The 16,927-nt window shown below is 53.9% G+C and overlaps 1 protein-coding gene across 4 annotated transcripts in view; it reads right to left on the bottom strand.

Annotated features, from left to right (window-relative positions):
• Window positions 1-3,260: 3,260 nt before the first annotated feature.
• POMT2 (protein O-mannosyltransferase 2) overlaps window positions 3,261-16,927 on the bottom strand; it is a 43,065-nt gene continuing 29,398 nt past the window's right edge. For 2 of the 4 annotated variants that reach the window (XM_066273171.1, XM_066273173.1), the window contains 10 exons: window positions 16,175-16,253; window positions 14,486-14,637; window positions 13,980-14,071; window positions 12,834-12,910; window positions 8,511-8,582; window positions 8,142-8,201; window positions 7,947-8,052; window positions 6,873-7,089; window positions 6,608-6,722; window positions 3,261-5,840 (listed from right to left, as the gene is read on the bottom strand). In XM_066273171.1, the coding sequence (XP_066129268.1) occupies window positions 5,178-5,840; window positions 6,608-6,722; window positions 6,873-7,089; window positions 7,947-8,052; window positions 8,142-8,201; window positions 8,511-8,582; window positions 12,834-12,910; window positions 13,980-14,071; window positions 14,486-14,637; window positions 16,175-16,253 (1,633 nt within the window). In that variant the 3' untranslated portion in view covers window positions 3,261-5,177. The remainder of the gene's footprint in view (window positions 5,841-6,607; window positions 6,723-6,872; window positions 7,090-7,946; window positions 8,053-8,141; window positions 8,202-8,510; window positions 8,583-12,833; window positions 12,911-13,979; window positions 14,072-14,485; window positions 14,638-16,174; window positions 16,254-16,927) is intronic. The other 2 variants (XM_066273172.1, XM_066273174.1) reach the window with 2 other exon arrangements.

Below are 16,927 nucleotides of genomic sequence, written 5' to 3'. Positions count from 1 at the left end.
GGGGGACCCGGGTTTGATTCCCGGCCAGAGCACATAGGAGAAGCGCCCATTTGCTTCTCCACCACCCCCCCTCCTTTCTCTCTGTCTCTCTCTTCCCCTCCCACAGCCAAGGTTCCATTGGAGCAAAGATGGCCTGGGCGCTGGGGATGGCTCCTTGGCCTCTGCCCCAGGCACTAGAGTGGCTCTGGTCACTGCAGAGCGACACCCCGGAGGGGCAGAGCATCGCCCCCTGGTGGGCAGAGCGTCGCCCCTGGTGGGCGTGCCGGGTGGATTCCGGTCGGGCGCATGCGGGAGTCTGTCTGTCTCTCCCGGTTTCTAGCTTCAGAAAAATACAAAAAAAAAAAAGAAAGAAAGTTCGTCAAGCCCAGCCATTTTAGCGGTCCGGGTTCGGGAGAGCAAGCATGCTGCTCACCCTCATTTACCCTCATTTGTGAGTGTCTGAACCTCTCTCCTCTTGTTCTATCCACTTTCCATTTCCTCAGCTGTACTTAGCGCACAGCTGGATTAAGTACTGAAGTCCCAGGGGCCTCTCAGTCCACCTCCTCTGTTTTCATGGAGACAGAAAACAGTTGAATCCTTGCCTTCTAGAACTCCTTCTGGCCCTGGATCAGGACTAAGGGCCTCAGCAGAACTCGTCTTTCCTGCATCCAGCCAAGCCCAATGGAACCATCTAGCTGTTCTCCCTCCTCCAAGGACCCAGGAGTCTGCGTCCCCTTGGTCCTCTCCTCTCCAGCTCTCCACACACCCAGGTCTCTGGGCTGGAGTAGGAGAGCAAGGCCATGTCCTCGAGCCCAAGATATCCTCACATAGAGCACAAAGGCGCAGGAGGCTGAAGGGAAAAGGCCAGGGTGCTCAGGAACTAGACTTCCACAGTCGTATCCCCTGGGCCTATAGCCAGGTCACAAGGGGAAGTCCCATCTGCAGTGACCTTTTCCTTCTTTAGTGCCCAGATGCCTAGTGCTCCCTGCAGGCCACCTGGCTCATTGAAGGTTTCCCACTCCACTCAATTTGCAATCGTCTACACATGGGACCCTTCTTGTCCCTTTGTCCTTGGGACAGGGTCTTGGTCTGATGAGTTAATGGGAGGTAATGGCCTTAGCTAGTAAGTGAAGTCAGCAGGTACTCTGCCTTTCTATAGCCAGGAGGAGGCAGGAGAGGGCTAGGCGCCCTCCAACCTCCATTCCCCTCCATTCCCCTGGGAGAAAAGGCCGGAGAAGCTGGCCGGGCCTAAGCAGTCAAGGTCATGTATTCCAATCAGAGACGGACGGTCTGAATACATGTTTGAGTGCCTGGGGACAGGGCACTGGAGCTCCCCTCCCTATCTGGTATCTGCCCACAGCGGGGGCAGGAGGTTCTCACCAAGGAGAGTTCAAATACTGTCTAGAGCCAGTGCTGCCACTGGGATCAATTATCACCACCAATAATAATAAAGAGCTAGCATTTATTGAGCATTCATTCCAGACACTGTGCAAGGCATTTTGCATCATTAATTTATTTTTATTTTTTATTTTTTGCATCATAAACTCTTTTCATCCTCATGAAAACTCTATGAAGCAGGTACTATTTATTACACCCCTGCTTGACCACTGAGGAAAACAGAGGCAAAGGTTATGTAATTAACTCAAGGTCACATAGTTAATAAGTGGCAGAGACAGGATGTGACCTCAGGTCTCACTCTGGCCCATCCTTAGGCCTCCATGCTCCACTGCCTCCCTCACTTTAATGAATTGTGACTAAAAGCTATGGCCCCAGTTCAGACCAAGCCAACATCACCAGGTTGGGTCAATGGTGTATTGGAGCTGGCTCTTAGATGGCTTGTGAGAGCACACTGCATCTTCCCAACTTATACAGTGACAACAGGTTGGTAGACTGCAACGGGGCACAGTAGGAGTATTTATACTATGAGAATCGACCAATGCTACAAATCAGGGCTTCTTCCTCCAGAAGACCACTGAGTGCACCAGGAGGTCCCGGGCCCTGGTGAGCTGTCAGTGCGTTAAGCAGGATGCAGAGGAATAGGCTGGATCTGGACACATCTGAACCGAGCCCAGGCCTTCTCCCCAGGGGATCTGGGTCTGCCAGGCTGTTCTGAAAAGGTGCTTCTAGTCCCAAGACCAGGCTGGAGAAGTAGAAAAAAATCCAACTTGGTGCCTATTTCAAGTTCCACTATTTGTGGGGCCTTAGGCAAGTAACGGAATCTCTCATGGGTAGAATAGGACAAAAACAGCAGTGAGTTCACTGAGCCTTCATAGGATTGTCGCAGATGTGTTGGGACTTGGTAAACTAAGCTGTGCCCGTCAAGAAGTGTTTGGTCTCGCCTGACCAGGCGGTGGTGCAGTGGATAGAGCATCAGACTGGGATGCAGAGGACCCAGGTTCAAGACCCCAAGGTCACCAGCTTGAGCACAGGCTCATCTGGTTTGAGCAAAAGCTCACCAGCTTAGACCCAAGGTCACTGGCTCGAGCAAGGGGTTACTCCATCTGCTGTAGCCCCACGGTCAAGGCACATATGAGAGAGCAATGAATGAACAACTAAGGTGTTGCAATGAAAAACTGATGATCGATGCTTCTCATCTCTCTCCGTTCCTGTCTGTCTGTCCCTAACTATCCCTCTCTCTGACTCTCTGTCTCTGTAAAAAAAAAAAAAAAGAAGTGTTTGGTCTTTCTCTAACCTGCAGATCCTCGGCATGCCCCATCTCCTGAAGATCTGCGTAACACCCACCCTGACTGCCTCCAACTGCTCTTCATCCTGAGAGGGAGGCAGTCAGTGAGCCGGTCAGTGAGCCCAGAAGACCCCCAACTTCACAGTGCGGGGCTCTTCTCCTCCCCTACCTGCTGTCCAACACAAGTCAGCTCTCACCTGCCTGGGGTCCTTAACATCACTGCTGATAACAGAAGACCCCTGTCCAAACAGGGACAGGATGAAATTGCTATAATGCTGGGCCAGTCAGCCGTCTCAGTAGATGACTGTTACTCTCACCCCTTTCTACACTTGTGTGGACAGGTTAAAAGACAAAAAAAAAAAAAAAAACAGGTCTAGCTTCCTACTTATTTTGGAATAAGTTTAAATAAAACAAAATAACCAACATTACTTACTTAACCCATACATGGGAGGGCCCAAATGCCCAGGGCCTCTGCTGGAACTGCAGTGGCCACAGACACGAGACACAATAGAACGGTTCCTGCACCCAAAACATTCTTCTTCTCTCTCAGGGAGGAAAGGTCAAGTCAGATTCAATTAAGCACAAGAACAACATGCCATTCAAAATATGAGCTATTTATTACAAAAGTAAATGGCCTCTATTTGTGGAAACATTTTTTAAATACAAAATGTGGCTCAAAAAGCTCACTAGATTTGGGATAACAATGTCTTCTTCCGCCACAAGCAAGTGTGTGGGACATGTCACATTTCTGCCAATTCCTGTCAAAGCGCCACCCTGACAGCCCCTCTCCCCAGCATCTTCCAACAGAACGTCAGCTCCTGAAGCTGCACCCAGCCATGTGGCCTTGTGCTCAGAGCAGATCTGCCAGCCTGGGCGAGGAGAAAGGAGGGAGTGGGCAGACACATCTCCCCTCCTCGGAAAGCAGTGGCAGAGGCAGACGGAGCCTTGGTTCCCAGTGTGGCCACCTTAGCTGAGACGGGCAGGAAGCTGCCGGGGTCCCTCCTTCCTCGCCCTCACTCAGATGGGCTGCCCCGCTGGCTTTCTCAGAGCTCCTCCCTTCCAAAGAGTTCCTACAAGGCACAAGGGGACAACAGCCACCTCCTGGTTGTCCTTATGGGCCAGTGCTCTTTGCTAAGAGCCAAGCATTCCTGCATTCTACCTCCAGGAGAGCCGCCCAGATGGCTGCCCCCAGCCAGCTCAGAAGAAAGCAACTCCCGCTCTGGGAAGGAGAGGAGGGCCGTGGTGGGGTGGAAGGGGTGAGCAGAGGTTCTCCATCCTGTCCTCCTTCCCTTCCAGAATGCAATTAAGCAGCAGCCCAGGCTCTGCACACAGGCAGCGCTTCCTGCTGGGGGAAGTCAAAAGGGCTGTAGCCCTGGGAGAGGGAGGTCATCAGGCCCCCAGATCTAATTAACAAACCTGCCTTGCTTTTGATGTTGCTGTATTTCCTCTATTAACATTAATGATGGTGGGTCTGAACGTCCAAATGTGGCCAGAAGCTTCCCTCCCCATCACCCAGTAGGTAGGTAGGCACAGCCTGTCCCCAGGACCAATTTCCAGTCTCCGTGGCAACCGCCTCCGAAGACACTCTAAAGAGCTCTGACCCTGTCGGAGTTGGTAGGGGCTAGAGGAGGGCAGCTGGAGTGTGGCAGAGACTCAGCATTAACCGTGGAGCATCACAGTCCCCTGAGACAAAATAGACTCTGTCACGCACAGGGAGGAGGGAGGCGGCTGAGGGCTCGCCTGTGGTTGAGACCCCGGGGTTTCCCCAACCCCTTTCATTTGGGGAGGACGTGAAAGGAACAGCTCTGAGCCTCCCGCTCGGGCTTCAAAGTGATCGAGGAGAAGCTAGAATGCATTTCTAGGTGCTCCGGGTCTTTGAGGAAAAAGATGGTGCAACAGTGTCACAGAGAAAGGGAAATGAAGCGAGTGAGGGGGATCAGCGGGAAGGACTCGGGAAGGGAAAACGGGGACACTCAGTGAGTGACACTGAGACCCCAGCCCAGCACCACAGCTGCCGCGGCCGCTAAGCACGGGCCCAGCGGCTCGCCCAGCCGTCAGGGCAGAGGGAAAGGTGGGCAGCGAGAGGCCGCCTCTGGCACCGAGCACGGGACACAGAGCACCCAAGGACAGGACGCCATTCCCCCCACCGATCTCGTGTGACATTCTCAGAGGAGGGTGAGCCAGGGCTGGGCAGCCTCGGTGACCCCCTCTGCAGCCCAGCCCTCCGTGCACGCGGCAGGCAGCGAGTCCAGGCACCTGCTGCCACACGGGGATCTCTTGGCAGCAGCCATGTGCGGAGCAGCTGGGAGGCCAGCCCTCCAGGTCAGGGACGCTCAGCCAGACTCGGTCGCTTGTGAGACAAAGGGCAGCACAGTCCCACCTGCGCTGCCCTTGCTGAGGTCCCAAGGTGCGGTCGGCACTCTCAGCCCTCTTGGGGGTCAGACGGTTGCTGGGTTTTACTTACTAACCAAATCCAGTGTGAAAAATCCAGACTATTTCTTCGAGTTTATGACACTCAGCAGTCCACAGTCACTGTGTCTATGGGCCTCGCTCCCTGGCACACTCCTCCTTCCTTAGGCCGCACACTGGGGCACATGGGCTGAGAGATGTCGACTGAGGCCGAGCCGTCCCCGCGTGGGGTCCGCAGACGGAGCTGTGGCGCTCCGCGCTGGCTGAGGCCGAGCCGCCCCCCGCGTGGCGTCCGCAGACGGAGCTGTGGCGCTCCGCGCTGGCTGAGGCCGAGCCGCCCCCCGCGTGGCGTCCGCAGACGGAGCTGTGGCGCTCCGCGCTGGCTGAGGCCGAGCCGCCCCCCGCGTGGCGTCCGCAGACGGAGCTGTGGCGCTCCGCGCTGGCTGAGGCCGAGCCGCCCCCCCGCGTGGCGTCCGCAGACGGAGCTGTGGCGCTCGGTGCTGGGCTCAGTCCCGGGTCTGCTCCTGGAGCTTGCTCCGCTCCGGTGACAGAACTCCTCAGGCTGCTCGGGCAGCCTCCTCGCAGCTGGGAGGCTCCCGGATGGGCCCCACAGCTGGCTATCCCCAGGACGCTCCTGGAGTAGGCTGGGTCCTTGCAGTGCCTTCAAAAGTCCCATGATTCCAGCCACCTGAGTCCTGCCATCGGACTGCGGGGGTCCTGGGCTAGGGGGCCGACCATACCGTAAGCCAGGGGGTGGAAGAGGTGGAAGCTGTGAGAGAACAGAGGGGGGTGGCACCAGTGCCGCAGTCGCCCCTCCTGCCGGGCGCAGCGGTCTCCTCCACCCACGAGACCTACCCTTGTCCCTACGTCCGTCTGTGCTCGCCATCGGGCACACTGGCCGGAGAGCTCAGCTGGTGCTGCCTCACTGACAGGACAGGAAAGGGCTCTTCCCCAGAGGCCCCGGAGGGACCAGGCCAGGGGTCCGGTCGCGGGCACCCTGGCCCGCAGTGTTTGTTACAGTGTGAGAGTGCTCTCGGGTCATGGGCCACCACTCCCTGGTCACGTATTTATGTGGCCCCCTTGGCCCCTAGCAGGCCAGTGACTCAACAGGGGAGCTGTGAGACTTGCAGGGTGGGGGAGGGAGGGGGGCCTTTTGAAACAACCCCGCCTTCCGATTATTCTGAGCCACCCCCACCTGGGACCCAGCCTCTCCCTCACCCACTACGCACTGTTCCAGGAGGGCTCGCGGGGACTAAAGACGGGGTACCCTCCAGGCATGCTGGTGGCATGAATGCTGGGCGCTGCTGGCACAGGAAAGAACGCAGAGCTATCCCCTACTTGGCTGCACATTAGAGTCACCTGGGGAGCTCTGAAAACTGTGGCTGGCTGAGTCCAAACGATGCTTAAGTGAATCAGACCTCTGGAGAGGGGCCCAGGCAGCAGCGTGCTTTGAAAGCGCCCTGGGGACTCCACAATGCATCCGGCTGAGGCAGCAGAGTGGGCGGGAGCAGCAACGCAAGGTCTGGGTGTGCTCACCTGTAGGCAATCCCCAGGAGCAGGCTCAGGATGCCCACCACATGGAGGCCACTGGCCAGAGGAGAGGGAGCCAGGCGCCAGGCACAGAGCCGCAGCAGAGTGTCCCACAGAAGGCCTGGTGGAAGAGAGAGACCTCGCACAGCCTGCCGGAGGACGACTCTGGGCACGGGATGCAGCAGCGACGCCCTCTCCCGCTGCGGCTCCTTGGTGGCCTCCTCCCCCAGCCGCCCCGTCCCCACCACCCAGGCCAGGGGGCGGTGCTGACCTGTCAGCATGCTGGAGAAGAGCATGGCTGGGAAGTAGTGGTGGAAGTAGAGGACCCGGCCCATCAGGAAGAACGGGAAGTAGTGGAGCACCCAGCCAAGCAGCAGCTGACCGCCTCCTCGCAGCAGCACCTGGGACAGTCCTGGGCCCAGGGAGCAAGCCCCAGTCAGCAGGCAGGGAGGGGCAGAGATCCTGGGCTCTGGCCCCGTTCTCCTTAACTGCTGAGTGACATGAACAGGTCACATCACCTAACTGAGCCCTCCTTCACCTGGACCAAGCCGAAAAACCCTCTGGCAGCTGGCAGAAGAGAGAAGCCACCGGCTCCCTGAGCCTTGCCCACTACCCACCCCACCCCCAGTGAGGCCGCAGCTCCCGGGGCAGGGGCCCCGCACACCAGCAGGAGGCAGCACGGCCTCCAAAGAAACAAAAACCCTGCACCCCCTGCAGACAGCTTCCCGCCCTCCGCCTCCCACAGCTTTGCAGCCGCACAGATCTCTGCAGCGGCAGACGGGGCCGAGGGGAGGTCAGAGAGGATGGATACGGGACAGGAGGGAGTCTGGGTTCCGGCTGTCCAGACAGGCGGCTGCAGAGGCCAGAACAGCCCCCGTGAACGTCTCGGACGCTGTGGTCCGTGGCCTGGCAGCTCCAGTTACCGCGAACAGCACTAGGATGGGAGCCCACAGACCGTGCCCTAGGGGCTCCTCTCTATCCCACTGGAGGACAGGGCCAAGAACAAGGAGTGGGCAGAAGAGAAAGATGGAAGCTCAGTATAGAGCTCGGAGATGACAAGAATCTGAGCTCGGGCTGCTCGGGTTGGAACCTCAGCTCTAGCAGCACTAGCATGTGTACTGCGCCAGGTTTCTTAGCCTCTGTGCTTTGGCTGCCGAACCCATAGAATGGGGGTAACAATCCCTACCCCACAGGGTTGTTGGAAGGATACAGTGTTTAGCACAGCACCGGGCATTTGGTGACTGTGAGCTTTAAAAAGCAAAGGAGAAGGGGAAGAGTGGCCCACCAGGCAGGCCTTCCCCTGCCAGCTACCAGGGCAGGGACGGGAGAGGCCAAGGGACCTGACCTTCAACCTCCGTGGGCAGGCGTGCCCCTCTCTGCACAGCAACAGCCACGATGCTCCCTGAGAGCAGGTAGAGGGCGAGGCTCAGCAGGTTCAGCCACCAAACCACCTGCATGGGAACAGCAGGACGGTGAGCAAAACTGCAGCTCTCCACAGGCCCGGCTTGAGGGTCCAAACTGGGCACGCGCGGCCACTCACCGGGTTGCCAAGCAGATATACTCGGAAGTCCGTGTCATTGACCCCCGAGAAGCGCAGGCCCTGTGGAGCAGAGGACACGCTAACCTGGGGCCCAGCTCACCCCCGCTGCACACATTCCAGGGGCAGGGAGACTGGTCACCTTGCACAGACAGAAAGCGTGGGCAGGAGGCGCAGAATGCAAATGCTGGGTGAGCCTCGTGGGCAGGCGGGATCCGAACCAGGGCAAAACACAGAGTTCCGTCCCTGGCCACCCTGTGCCAGGTGGCGAGGCCTCGCCATGTCACCCCAGCACAACCCACCTCCACCAACTCTCAGTAGGTCTCTTTTGTGGCTCCACTTCCTGGGAGGAGCTCTAGCCTTGGGCCCTACCTGGTAGTTGATAGGCCAGTGCCAGGGTTTGGATGTGAATTCATTGTCCTTGGGTTTGAGGCCATTGTTCCCCTGCAGGAAAGTGGCAAAGAAAAGCTAGTCAAGATAGATAGAGAGGGCCCACAAAAACGTGCGGAACAGGGCCCCCAGTAAAGGGCCAGGCGGCAGGAGAAAGCCTCTCTCCGCTCCGCTCCCCCCTTGCAGGAAGAAGCTGGTACTGTGCTCGGCCACTGTCCACCATCCTGCGGCAGCTGCCTTACTTCCCCCACAAGCAAGCTCCCCGCTCCCACCTGAGCTGGTCCAGTCAGACCCTGTCCACCATCCTGCGGCACCTGCCTTACGTCCCCCACAAGCAAGCTCCCAGCTCCCACCTGAGCTGGTCCAGTCAGACCCTGTCCACCATCCTGCGGCAGCTGCCTTCCTTCCCCCACAAGCAAGCTCCCCGCTCCCACCTGAGGTGGTGCAGTCAGACCCTGTCCACCATCCTGCGGCAGCTGCCTTACTTCCCCCACAAGCAAGCTCCCCGCTCCCACCTGAGGTGGTCCAGTCAGACCCTGTCCACCATCCTGCGGCACCTGCCTTACTTCCCCCACAAGCAAGCTCCCCGCTCCCACCTGAGCTGGTCCAGTCAGACCCTGTCCACCATCCTGCGGCAGCTGCCTTACTTCCCCCACAAGCAAGCTCCCCGCTCCCACCTGAGGTGGTCCCTCAGACCCTGTCCACCTGAGAGAAAAGGCAACGAGGGCTTTGCTTCCTATGGGCACAAGACACACCCACCTTGCCGGCCAAGGTTAGGTATCAAGAGGGTAAGGAGGGAGCATATAAAATCAGGGCTGACTTATCTGTCCCCTTGGAAGGCCAATTCCAAACCCAAAGCCAGGAAGGCTGATGAGTGCCTGGTCTTTGAAATGTTACTTTAGATCAGAGTTCTCAACTTTTTAAATTATTGCCACTCCCAGACTCTGTAGGCATTGTTTTTTCCTATACGCCCCACCCCACCAGGACATTGTAATACCATAGCTAGACTACAAGTCTTCTTATATACTACATGAATACCTGTACTTTATAGATTAAACAGTTAAGGGGTTTTGCCCTTCAAGAACCATTCTACCCACAGGAAGTGACATCACTCTGTCTGAGAATGCACTTAGCCTGAGGGGTCCTGACTCCGCTCCTTCAATCCAGGAGCCATGAATATCCAACAGCCTGTGTCTACAGAGAAAAAGAGGGCTTTGCTAAAACAAGAAGGAAAGAGGTCAGGATCCTGGATGCCAACCACCAGGGCTGGCATGAGCCCCGTCATCAGGACACGCTGTGAAGGTGTTTCCCAGAAGAGCAGTGAGGGGCTGCGAGTGAGATCAGGGCTCCTCCACCTCGGCACTGTTGCCGTTTGGGGCTCAGAATCTTTGCTAGGGGCTGTCCTATGCAGAGTAGGATGTTTAGCATGTCTGGCCTCTGCCCAGTAAATGCCAGAAGGAGCGCTACCTCTCAGCTATGCCAACCAAAAATGTCTCCAGACATTGCAAATACCCGTGGGAGGCAAAATCACCCTCTGCTGAGGAACCACTGGTCTAGACTGAGAAAGACCCAGAGGGTCTGATTCAGTGAACCACCACCCAGTGCCTTACTAATCCCACTGCCGGAGGGCTTGAGAGTCACCTGCAGGTCTCCCTATGATAGCTGGGTTGCTCCTCCAGGGTCAGAGCGCTGTGGGCAGTGTCAGACCCTACGGGGCTAGCTGCACAGCCCCTGAACCACTACAGCCATCTGAAGGGGCTCAGAATGAACAAGGAAATCATTCTGGACCCAAAAGCATCTGCTGAGGGAAATCAATTCTTTCAAAGCTGTATAGTCCAGTCCCAAACTTGGGGACTCCAGCCAGAGCCATAATAAGCCAAGGGCCTCCTATTCACTGCATTAAACTCTGAAGAATCCAGCTCCTTTACTAAACCGAGAAATGGGAGGAAGGAAAAATTTGTAATCATTATAGGCATATGCATTTGTACATTGTTCTCTATGCTTCAAATCTAGAGTGGGCTTCTTCCTGCTAATCGCACCAGGCAAGCGGCCTTTCCCTCCCAGGCCTCCGCCCCTCCACTGCACTGGCAGAAAGTCCCTCTCTGTAAGTTCCAGACCAGGGCTCGGGAACCTTTTTGGCTGAGAGAGCCATGAACACCATATATTTTAATATGTAATTCCGTGAGAGCCATACAATGACCCGTGTACATTATGCATTATCCAATAAAAATTTGGTGTTGTCCCGGAGGACAGCTGTGATTGGCTCCAGCCACCCGCAACCATGAACATAAGCGGTAGGAAATGAATGGATTGTAATACATGAGAATGTTTTATATTTTAACGTTATTATTATTTTTATTAAAGATTTGTCTGCGAGCCAGATGCAGCCATCAAAAGAGCCACATCTGGCTCTCGAGCCGTAGTTTCCCGACCCCTGTTCTAGACTATCGTGCCTCTCTCCTGACTCTACATCGGGTGAGTAAGAAAGGTCCACTGTGTCCCTCTTCTTCTTTGATTCTACCGCTTTGGTAATGAAGGAAGAAATGAGACTATTTAGACTTAGTCTTAAAATTCTACCCAGGCCTCAAGTGATACTTTGACTGACAGGCACATATTCGAAAGAACTATGTCATCAGGCCACAGTGACAGCTACAAGCAAAGAGTCAGAGAAGAAGTGACCCAGAGATTGTTTCCTGTCAACTCATCATCTCCCACTGTGCAGAAATGACAAAATTTGAATTTTTAAATTCAATCTGGAGATTTAAGTCAACTGTATTTACTGATGCTGCTTACAGAATCACTTGCAGGAAAGTCCACCTGACAAGGGCTCACCAGGAGGAAAAGCAGCTGCTAGACGAGCTCTGCAGCCCTGTGGGTTGTGACAGTGACTCAGAAACATCGTCCCTAGAGAATACGGGTTCTCCCTAAGCCAGAGCAAAGGGGTTTCCCCCTAAACATCATAACTCCAGCAGGGCTGGCCCTGGCTGGGTGGCCCAGTGGATAAGCATTGACCTGGCACACCAGCGGTCACAGGTTTGGCCCCCTGTCACAGCATGTAGGAGAAGCAATCAAATAGTGTACAACTAAATGGAACAACTAAGTGAAACAAGTTGATGTTTTTCTCTCTCTCCCTTCCTCTCTCCCCCACAAATCACTGGAAAAATTATAAAATACAACTGCAGCAGGGTTTCTCCTACTCACAGTGGAAATGTTAAACTGTTTCATAGAATTTCTTTTTTTTTAAGTGAGAGGAGGGGAGACAGACAGACTCCCGCGTGGGCCCCAAACGGGATCCACTGGCAACCTCTGTCTGGGACCCATGCTCAAATCAGCTGAGCTATCCTCAGAGCCGGGCCAATGCTCGGACCAGCCAAGCCACTGGCTGTGGGAGAAGAGGAGGAGAAGAGGAGGAGAAGAAGAAGGAAGGGAAGAGAAGTGGAAGGAGGGGAAGAGAAGCAGACGGTCGCTTCTCCTGTGGGCCCTGTCTGGGGTTCGAACCCGGGACATCCGCATGCTGGGCCAATGCTCTGTCCACTGAGAAAACCAGCCAGGGCCAGAATTTCTTAATTTAAGAATTTCTTCTCTCAGTTTTCTTAAACCTTTGATGCTACAACTGCTGCCAGCTACTAATGATACAGAGCACAAACAATGAGTCTCAGAAAACCTTAAAAAGAATTTCTGGTTTGGGATTTTATGCTGCATGTTAAACATAAACAACACACTCAAATTAGCTATTCATTCTAATTGATCATATGAAATGAATCACATATGAAAGAACTACCATATGGATGAACTATCAATGTCCTGTGATCTTCAGCCGGGACCACACTGATTTTGGGGAGAACCAGGCAGAGGCAGAGGAGTGCCGTGTCACTAGCACTGACTCTGAACGCCTGCCGGCCTGGCACTGTGGCCTGGATCCCCCTGACACGTAGCCGTGTGACTCTAGGCAAGTTCTTCCTCTCTCTGGGCCTCGACCCCTCATCTGTAAACTGAGAACAGCAATCTCCAGGGGCTTGTGTGAGTGTGAGTTCATACATGTACAGGGCTTGGAGCAGCGCCCGGCACCTCAGAGCCACATGGTTTCACTGGCATTCCTGCTGCTGCCACTGCCATCATCCCTGTCACCACCTCACTCTGCGATGAAGGGAAAAACGCCTTTGAAGACCCACTAAGGAAGTGAAGACACTCTCAAAGTCCTCCATGAGGGGCAGTGGATCTACACCATGGCTGCTGATTTGTGATCAAGTCTGTGGGTGGCCCAGCCCCCTCAGAGGAGCCACCACTCGGGAAGGGTCACAGTACCCGGATCATCACCATGTGGGACTCCAGCAAGATCTCAGGAAACCCGGGCTGCAGCACATCCAGGCTGATGTTCGGCACTGAAAAGCAATGACAGAGAAAGCCTTCGTCACACGCTCCCCCACAGCGGTCCCTGGGCTCCTCACTGCCGCTGGCATCTGCGTGCTGCTTTCCACCCAGGCTGACCGAGCAGGTGCAGGTGCGAGCGCTGAGCGGAGGGAGGAAGCCTGGCCCAGTGCCGAGCAGTCATCGGCTGGCAGGAGCCCTCGCCAGGTGTCTGAGGAACACAAAGGCAATGGCTGGCCGCCTGCCCGGGCGCTCCCGTGGCTCTCGGTGCCCTTTGTCCTGGTCCTGGCGCAGTGCTGCCTTCCCGCCCCAGGCAGGGCTGTCGGCACAGGGACCACGTCTGTCCCTTCCACCAGTACGTCCATCCCCAGGGCCCGCACGGTTCTGTCATACTCAATAAAGAGTTGTGTAGTTAACTATTATAATTAGTTGGTTGGTTAAATTAGGATGTAAAAAGAATGAAATGGGAAGCATGGAAAGGAGAAATCAAGCAGAAGCAAGAACAGGAAGTCTAGGAAAACAGACGATGAGCCCAAAGGCTCCCTGAGCTGAAGATGACGCCGCAGTGGGAACGTCGAATCGGAGCCTGGAGTACAGCCATGGGGCTGAGACCGAGGGCTGTGCTGCCATGGTCCGTAAGCGCGCTGGTGGCTGTGGGCAGGGAGGAGCTGCACACAGGGGCACGGAGGGAAAGCACCAGCCTGCACTGAGCCTTGAGGGTGGGGAGGTGCCCGGGGCGCAGGAGACAGAGGAGCCGCGAAGAAGACGAGATGGATGGGCCTGCATTACAGGCACCAAGGAGAAGAGTCCAACCCCGTGAAAGGCAAGGAAAATGAAAAGAGACAAACAGCTCTGGCCTCAAGTGAGGTCATCGGGCATCTCAATGCGAGGCAGCTCAAGCAGATGGGAAGAAAAAAGAGCCACCTATCTATCTAGACAACTCATGGGAAGAGAGTTGGTTTAAAGAAGAAAGTGGAAACAAAAAGATAAAGTGGCAGCAGTCTATAAAAGTATATTTTTCTAAGATAACAGTTACTTATAAATGTTCCCTTCTGAGTCAGCCCAGGAAGCGACCACACTCACATTTGGGATTGATGTGGTCCTCCACGTTCCAGACGGAGCTGAGGGTTTCCTTTTGGTATGGAGTGCAGGTAACTTCCAACTGCTCCCAGCCCCTGTGGGGAGTAGTCACGGGTTTCTCTCAGGCGACCTGAAACTCACCAGAGAGCAGCGTGGCCCACGCCCTTAAATCCATGGAGCTCCTCTCTTTTCAACCCAGTGGCCATGCTCTGTTCACCCTTAAGCTCCCCTGGGAGTAGTCTAGCAGACAGCATTACCATTTTAGAAAGACATCCAGATCAGAGAGTCGTCACAGATCACATGCACAAATGTTCAACTATGAGAACACATACAGCACCAAAGAGCCCTGGCACTCTGTGTGCTGCGACACACCTGAGGCCTTCTCTCCACCTACCTCCTCCCCTACCACTAACAAGGGACAGTGACACTGGGGAACGGAAGCCTCTGGTACGCCAGTGGTGCGAGAGGAAAAGCACAAGGCTCAGGCGGAACAGCAAAACCCCACTCACCACTTGGGCAGAACCTTTCCCGAGGAGCCCAGGACACAACCTGTGACCAGATGAATGAAGCGAATTCTGCTTCTCAGCACTTTGATCCGGTTTCCGAATTTTCTGTTTATAACCTCAATCCGCCAGAAATCATTTGAATCCCCTGTCCCATTCTGCCGCATAAATCAAGGGGAAAAAAGAAAGTTAACATAACTTTAGAGAAGACAGTTCAGATGCCACCATGTTATAAAGGTCAAAGACTCAACCGACTGACTTCAATAACTACAGTGGGAAAGGGAACAGGAAGGCCACAGAAACATTCCAGGTGAGGGACCGCTCCAGCTCTCACTGTTCACCTGGGCAAGGTGCAGTGTGACTCCTGGGGCCTGAAGTCCAATCCTTTGCTTCACAGGAAGAGTTTAAATTCTAAATATCTGTTTTTAAGCAAACTCAAGACATTGCCCTGCGCCAACAGATATAGATTTGGGCCATTTGCATCCATTACATTGGCCATCACTCATCTACGCCAGAAAGGTCTGGCCTGGGGATTGCTCTTGGGAAATTATGACATTTTGTGTAAGTCTCCTCAGGAGATTGCCACAAGAAAAAGGTGAAAGTCGGCTTCTTGGCCATACACATACTGGGATGAGCAAACAGGGAGGGTGGGAAGTCCACTTCATGAAACCCAGCATTTTTACTGATACACCAAAGCCCCTGGAGGCGAACGTAACTGCCAGTCGTAAGTCTAGTTATCCACTGGTTGTTGTTGTTTCAAATTACTCCACAAACCATTAAGTGCTCACTGAGTTGCTTCTACTGAGGGCATCATCCCAATACAGGGGAAATCCAAAAGAAACATGGTTAATATCCCCTGTAGACCAGGAAAGTCATCTTTAAAAATAAAGTAAATAGGGCCCTGGCCAGTTGGTTCAATGGTAGAGCGTCAGCCCCGTGTGTGGAAGTCCCAGGTTCAATTCCCGGCCAGGGAACACAGGAGAAGCACCCATCTGCTTCTCCACCCTTCCCTCTCTCCTTCCTCTCTATCTTTCTCTTCCCCTCCCACAGCCAAGGAAACACTTCTCTCTTTTAACTTCTAGGACTTCTCTCCAGTGGACTGGAGCAAAAGTGGCCTGGGCGCTGAGGATGGTTCTATGGCCTCCACCTCAGGCGCTAGAATGGCTCCCATTGCAGCTGAGTAACACCCCAGATGGGCTGAGCATTGCCCCCTGGTGGGCATGCCAGGTGGATCCCGGTCGGGTACATGCGGGAGTCTGTCTCTCTGCCCTCCCCCTTCTCACTTTGGAAAAATACAAAAAATAATAATAATAATAAATAAGGCAAATAGGAATTTAGAACCTGGCAAAGGATAAACTAATTTATTCATCTTGGGTCACACTGTGGGTCTGTGACTTCTATGTTCAATGTGATTTTAGAAGGGACCCAAATTGTATTCATATTTGACATTAAGTGTCAGAACATAAAAATGGCCTGGTTATTATGGAAGGAGAGAAATGGAGACAAATAGATTTGATGGGCTGCTTTTTCCCACAGCAAGCCTAGCCAAAACGTTCCTAAATGTTCCGAGTCCCTGTGCAGCATCCAATCCTTAGGAACATGCCAGAATTCTAGGGAGGATGTGTTCTGCCATATGGCCATGACCCAAGTCCCCAAATTTTTTACATCTTGCTCACCCTCCAGTTGCTCACTTACTATGCCATAGCCAGTGACCTGATAGTGCTTCCGGGTCAGGGGGGCCTCATGATAGTGACTGTGCAAATTCCGAGAAGTCCTAGAAGTTAAAAGAGAGAAGTGCTATTATCCTGAAGAAAAAAGGTATACAATGCTTCTTCTTTAACTAAGGATACTTAGAGTCATTCTATTAAGATAAAAAAAATAGAATCTGAATATTAAATTCAACATATCATGAACTTCTTGCAAATAACTGGAGAACTGCCCAAACCAGGAAGACAAATGGTAGGAGCCTGGCACTGCCCAGAAAGGGGCCAGCTGCAGGTGGGAGCGGTGACAACACATTTGGTGGCTCTGAGGCACTCAGTGGGCAGGTATGGGGAGCAGAAAATGAAAACCTGTACTCTACATAAGCCTGAGACAGCAAACCTCCTCTCTCCCATCTACTCTTCCTACCGTCATCACCAGTTCTTTTTCACTGAATTTATTGGGGTGACATGGTTAATATAATTATATAGGTTCAGGTGCCCAATTCTACAACACACCTCTGTACACTGTATTGTGTGCCCATCACCAGCTTTATAAAGTGGAGATCTGTGGGGAAAGTGGAGGTTTAATTTAGCTTTTATTTACTTTGTGTGCTTACTTTAATCCATAATAAGAAGTCCTGTATTTCCCCATGTATAAGATGCAACCTTTTCCAAAAAAATTTGGGATCTAAAACTGGGTGTGTCTTATAAAGTGGTTATAGATTTTTTTACTTGAATTTCCTGC

Source organism: Saccopteryx bilineata, chromosome 4 (assembly GCF_036850765.1).
Source record: "Saccopteryx bilineata isolate mSacBil1 chromosome 4, mSacBil1_pri_phased_curated, whole genome shotgun sequence".
In the NCBI taxonomy this organism is placed as follows: Eukaryota; Metazoa; Chordata; class Mammalia; order Chiroptera; family Emballonuridae; genus Saccopteryx; species Saccopteryx bilineata.
This window is presented reverse-complemented; position numbering and strand designations above follow the sequence as displayed.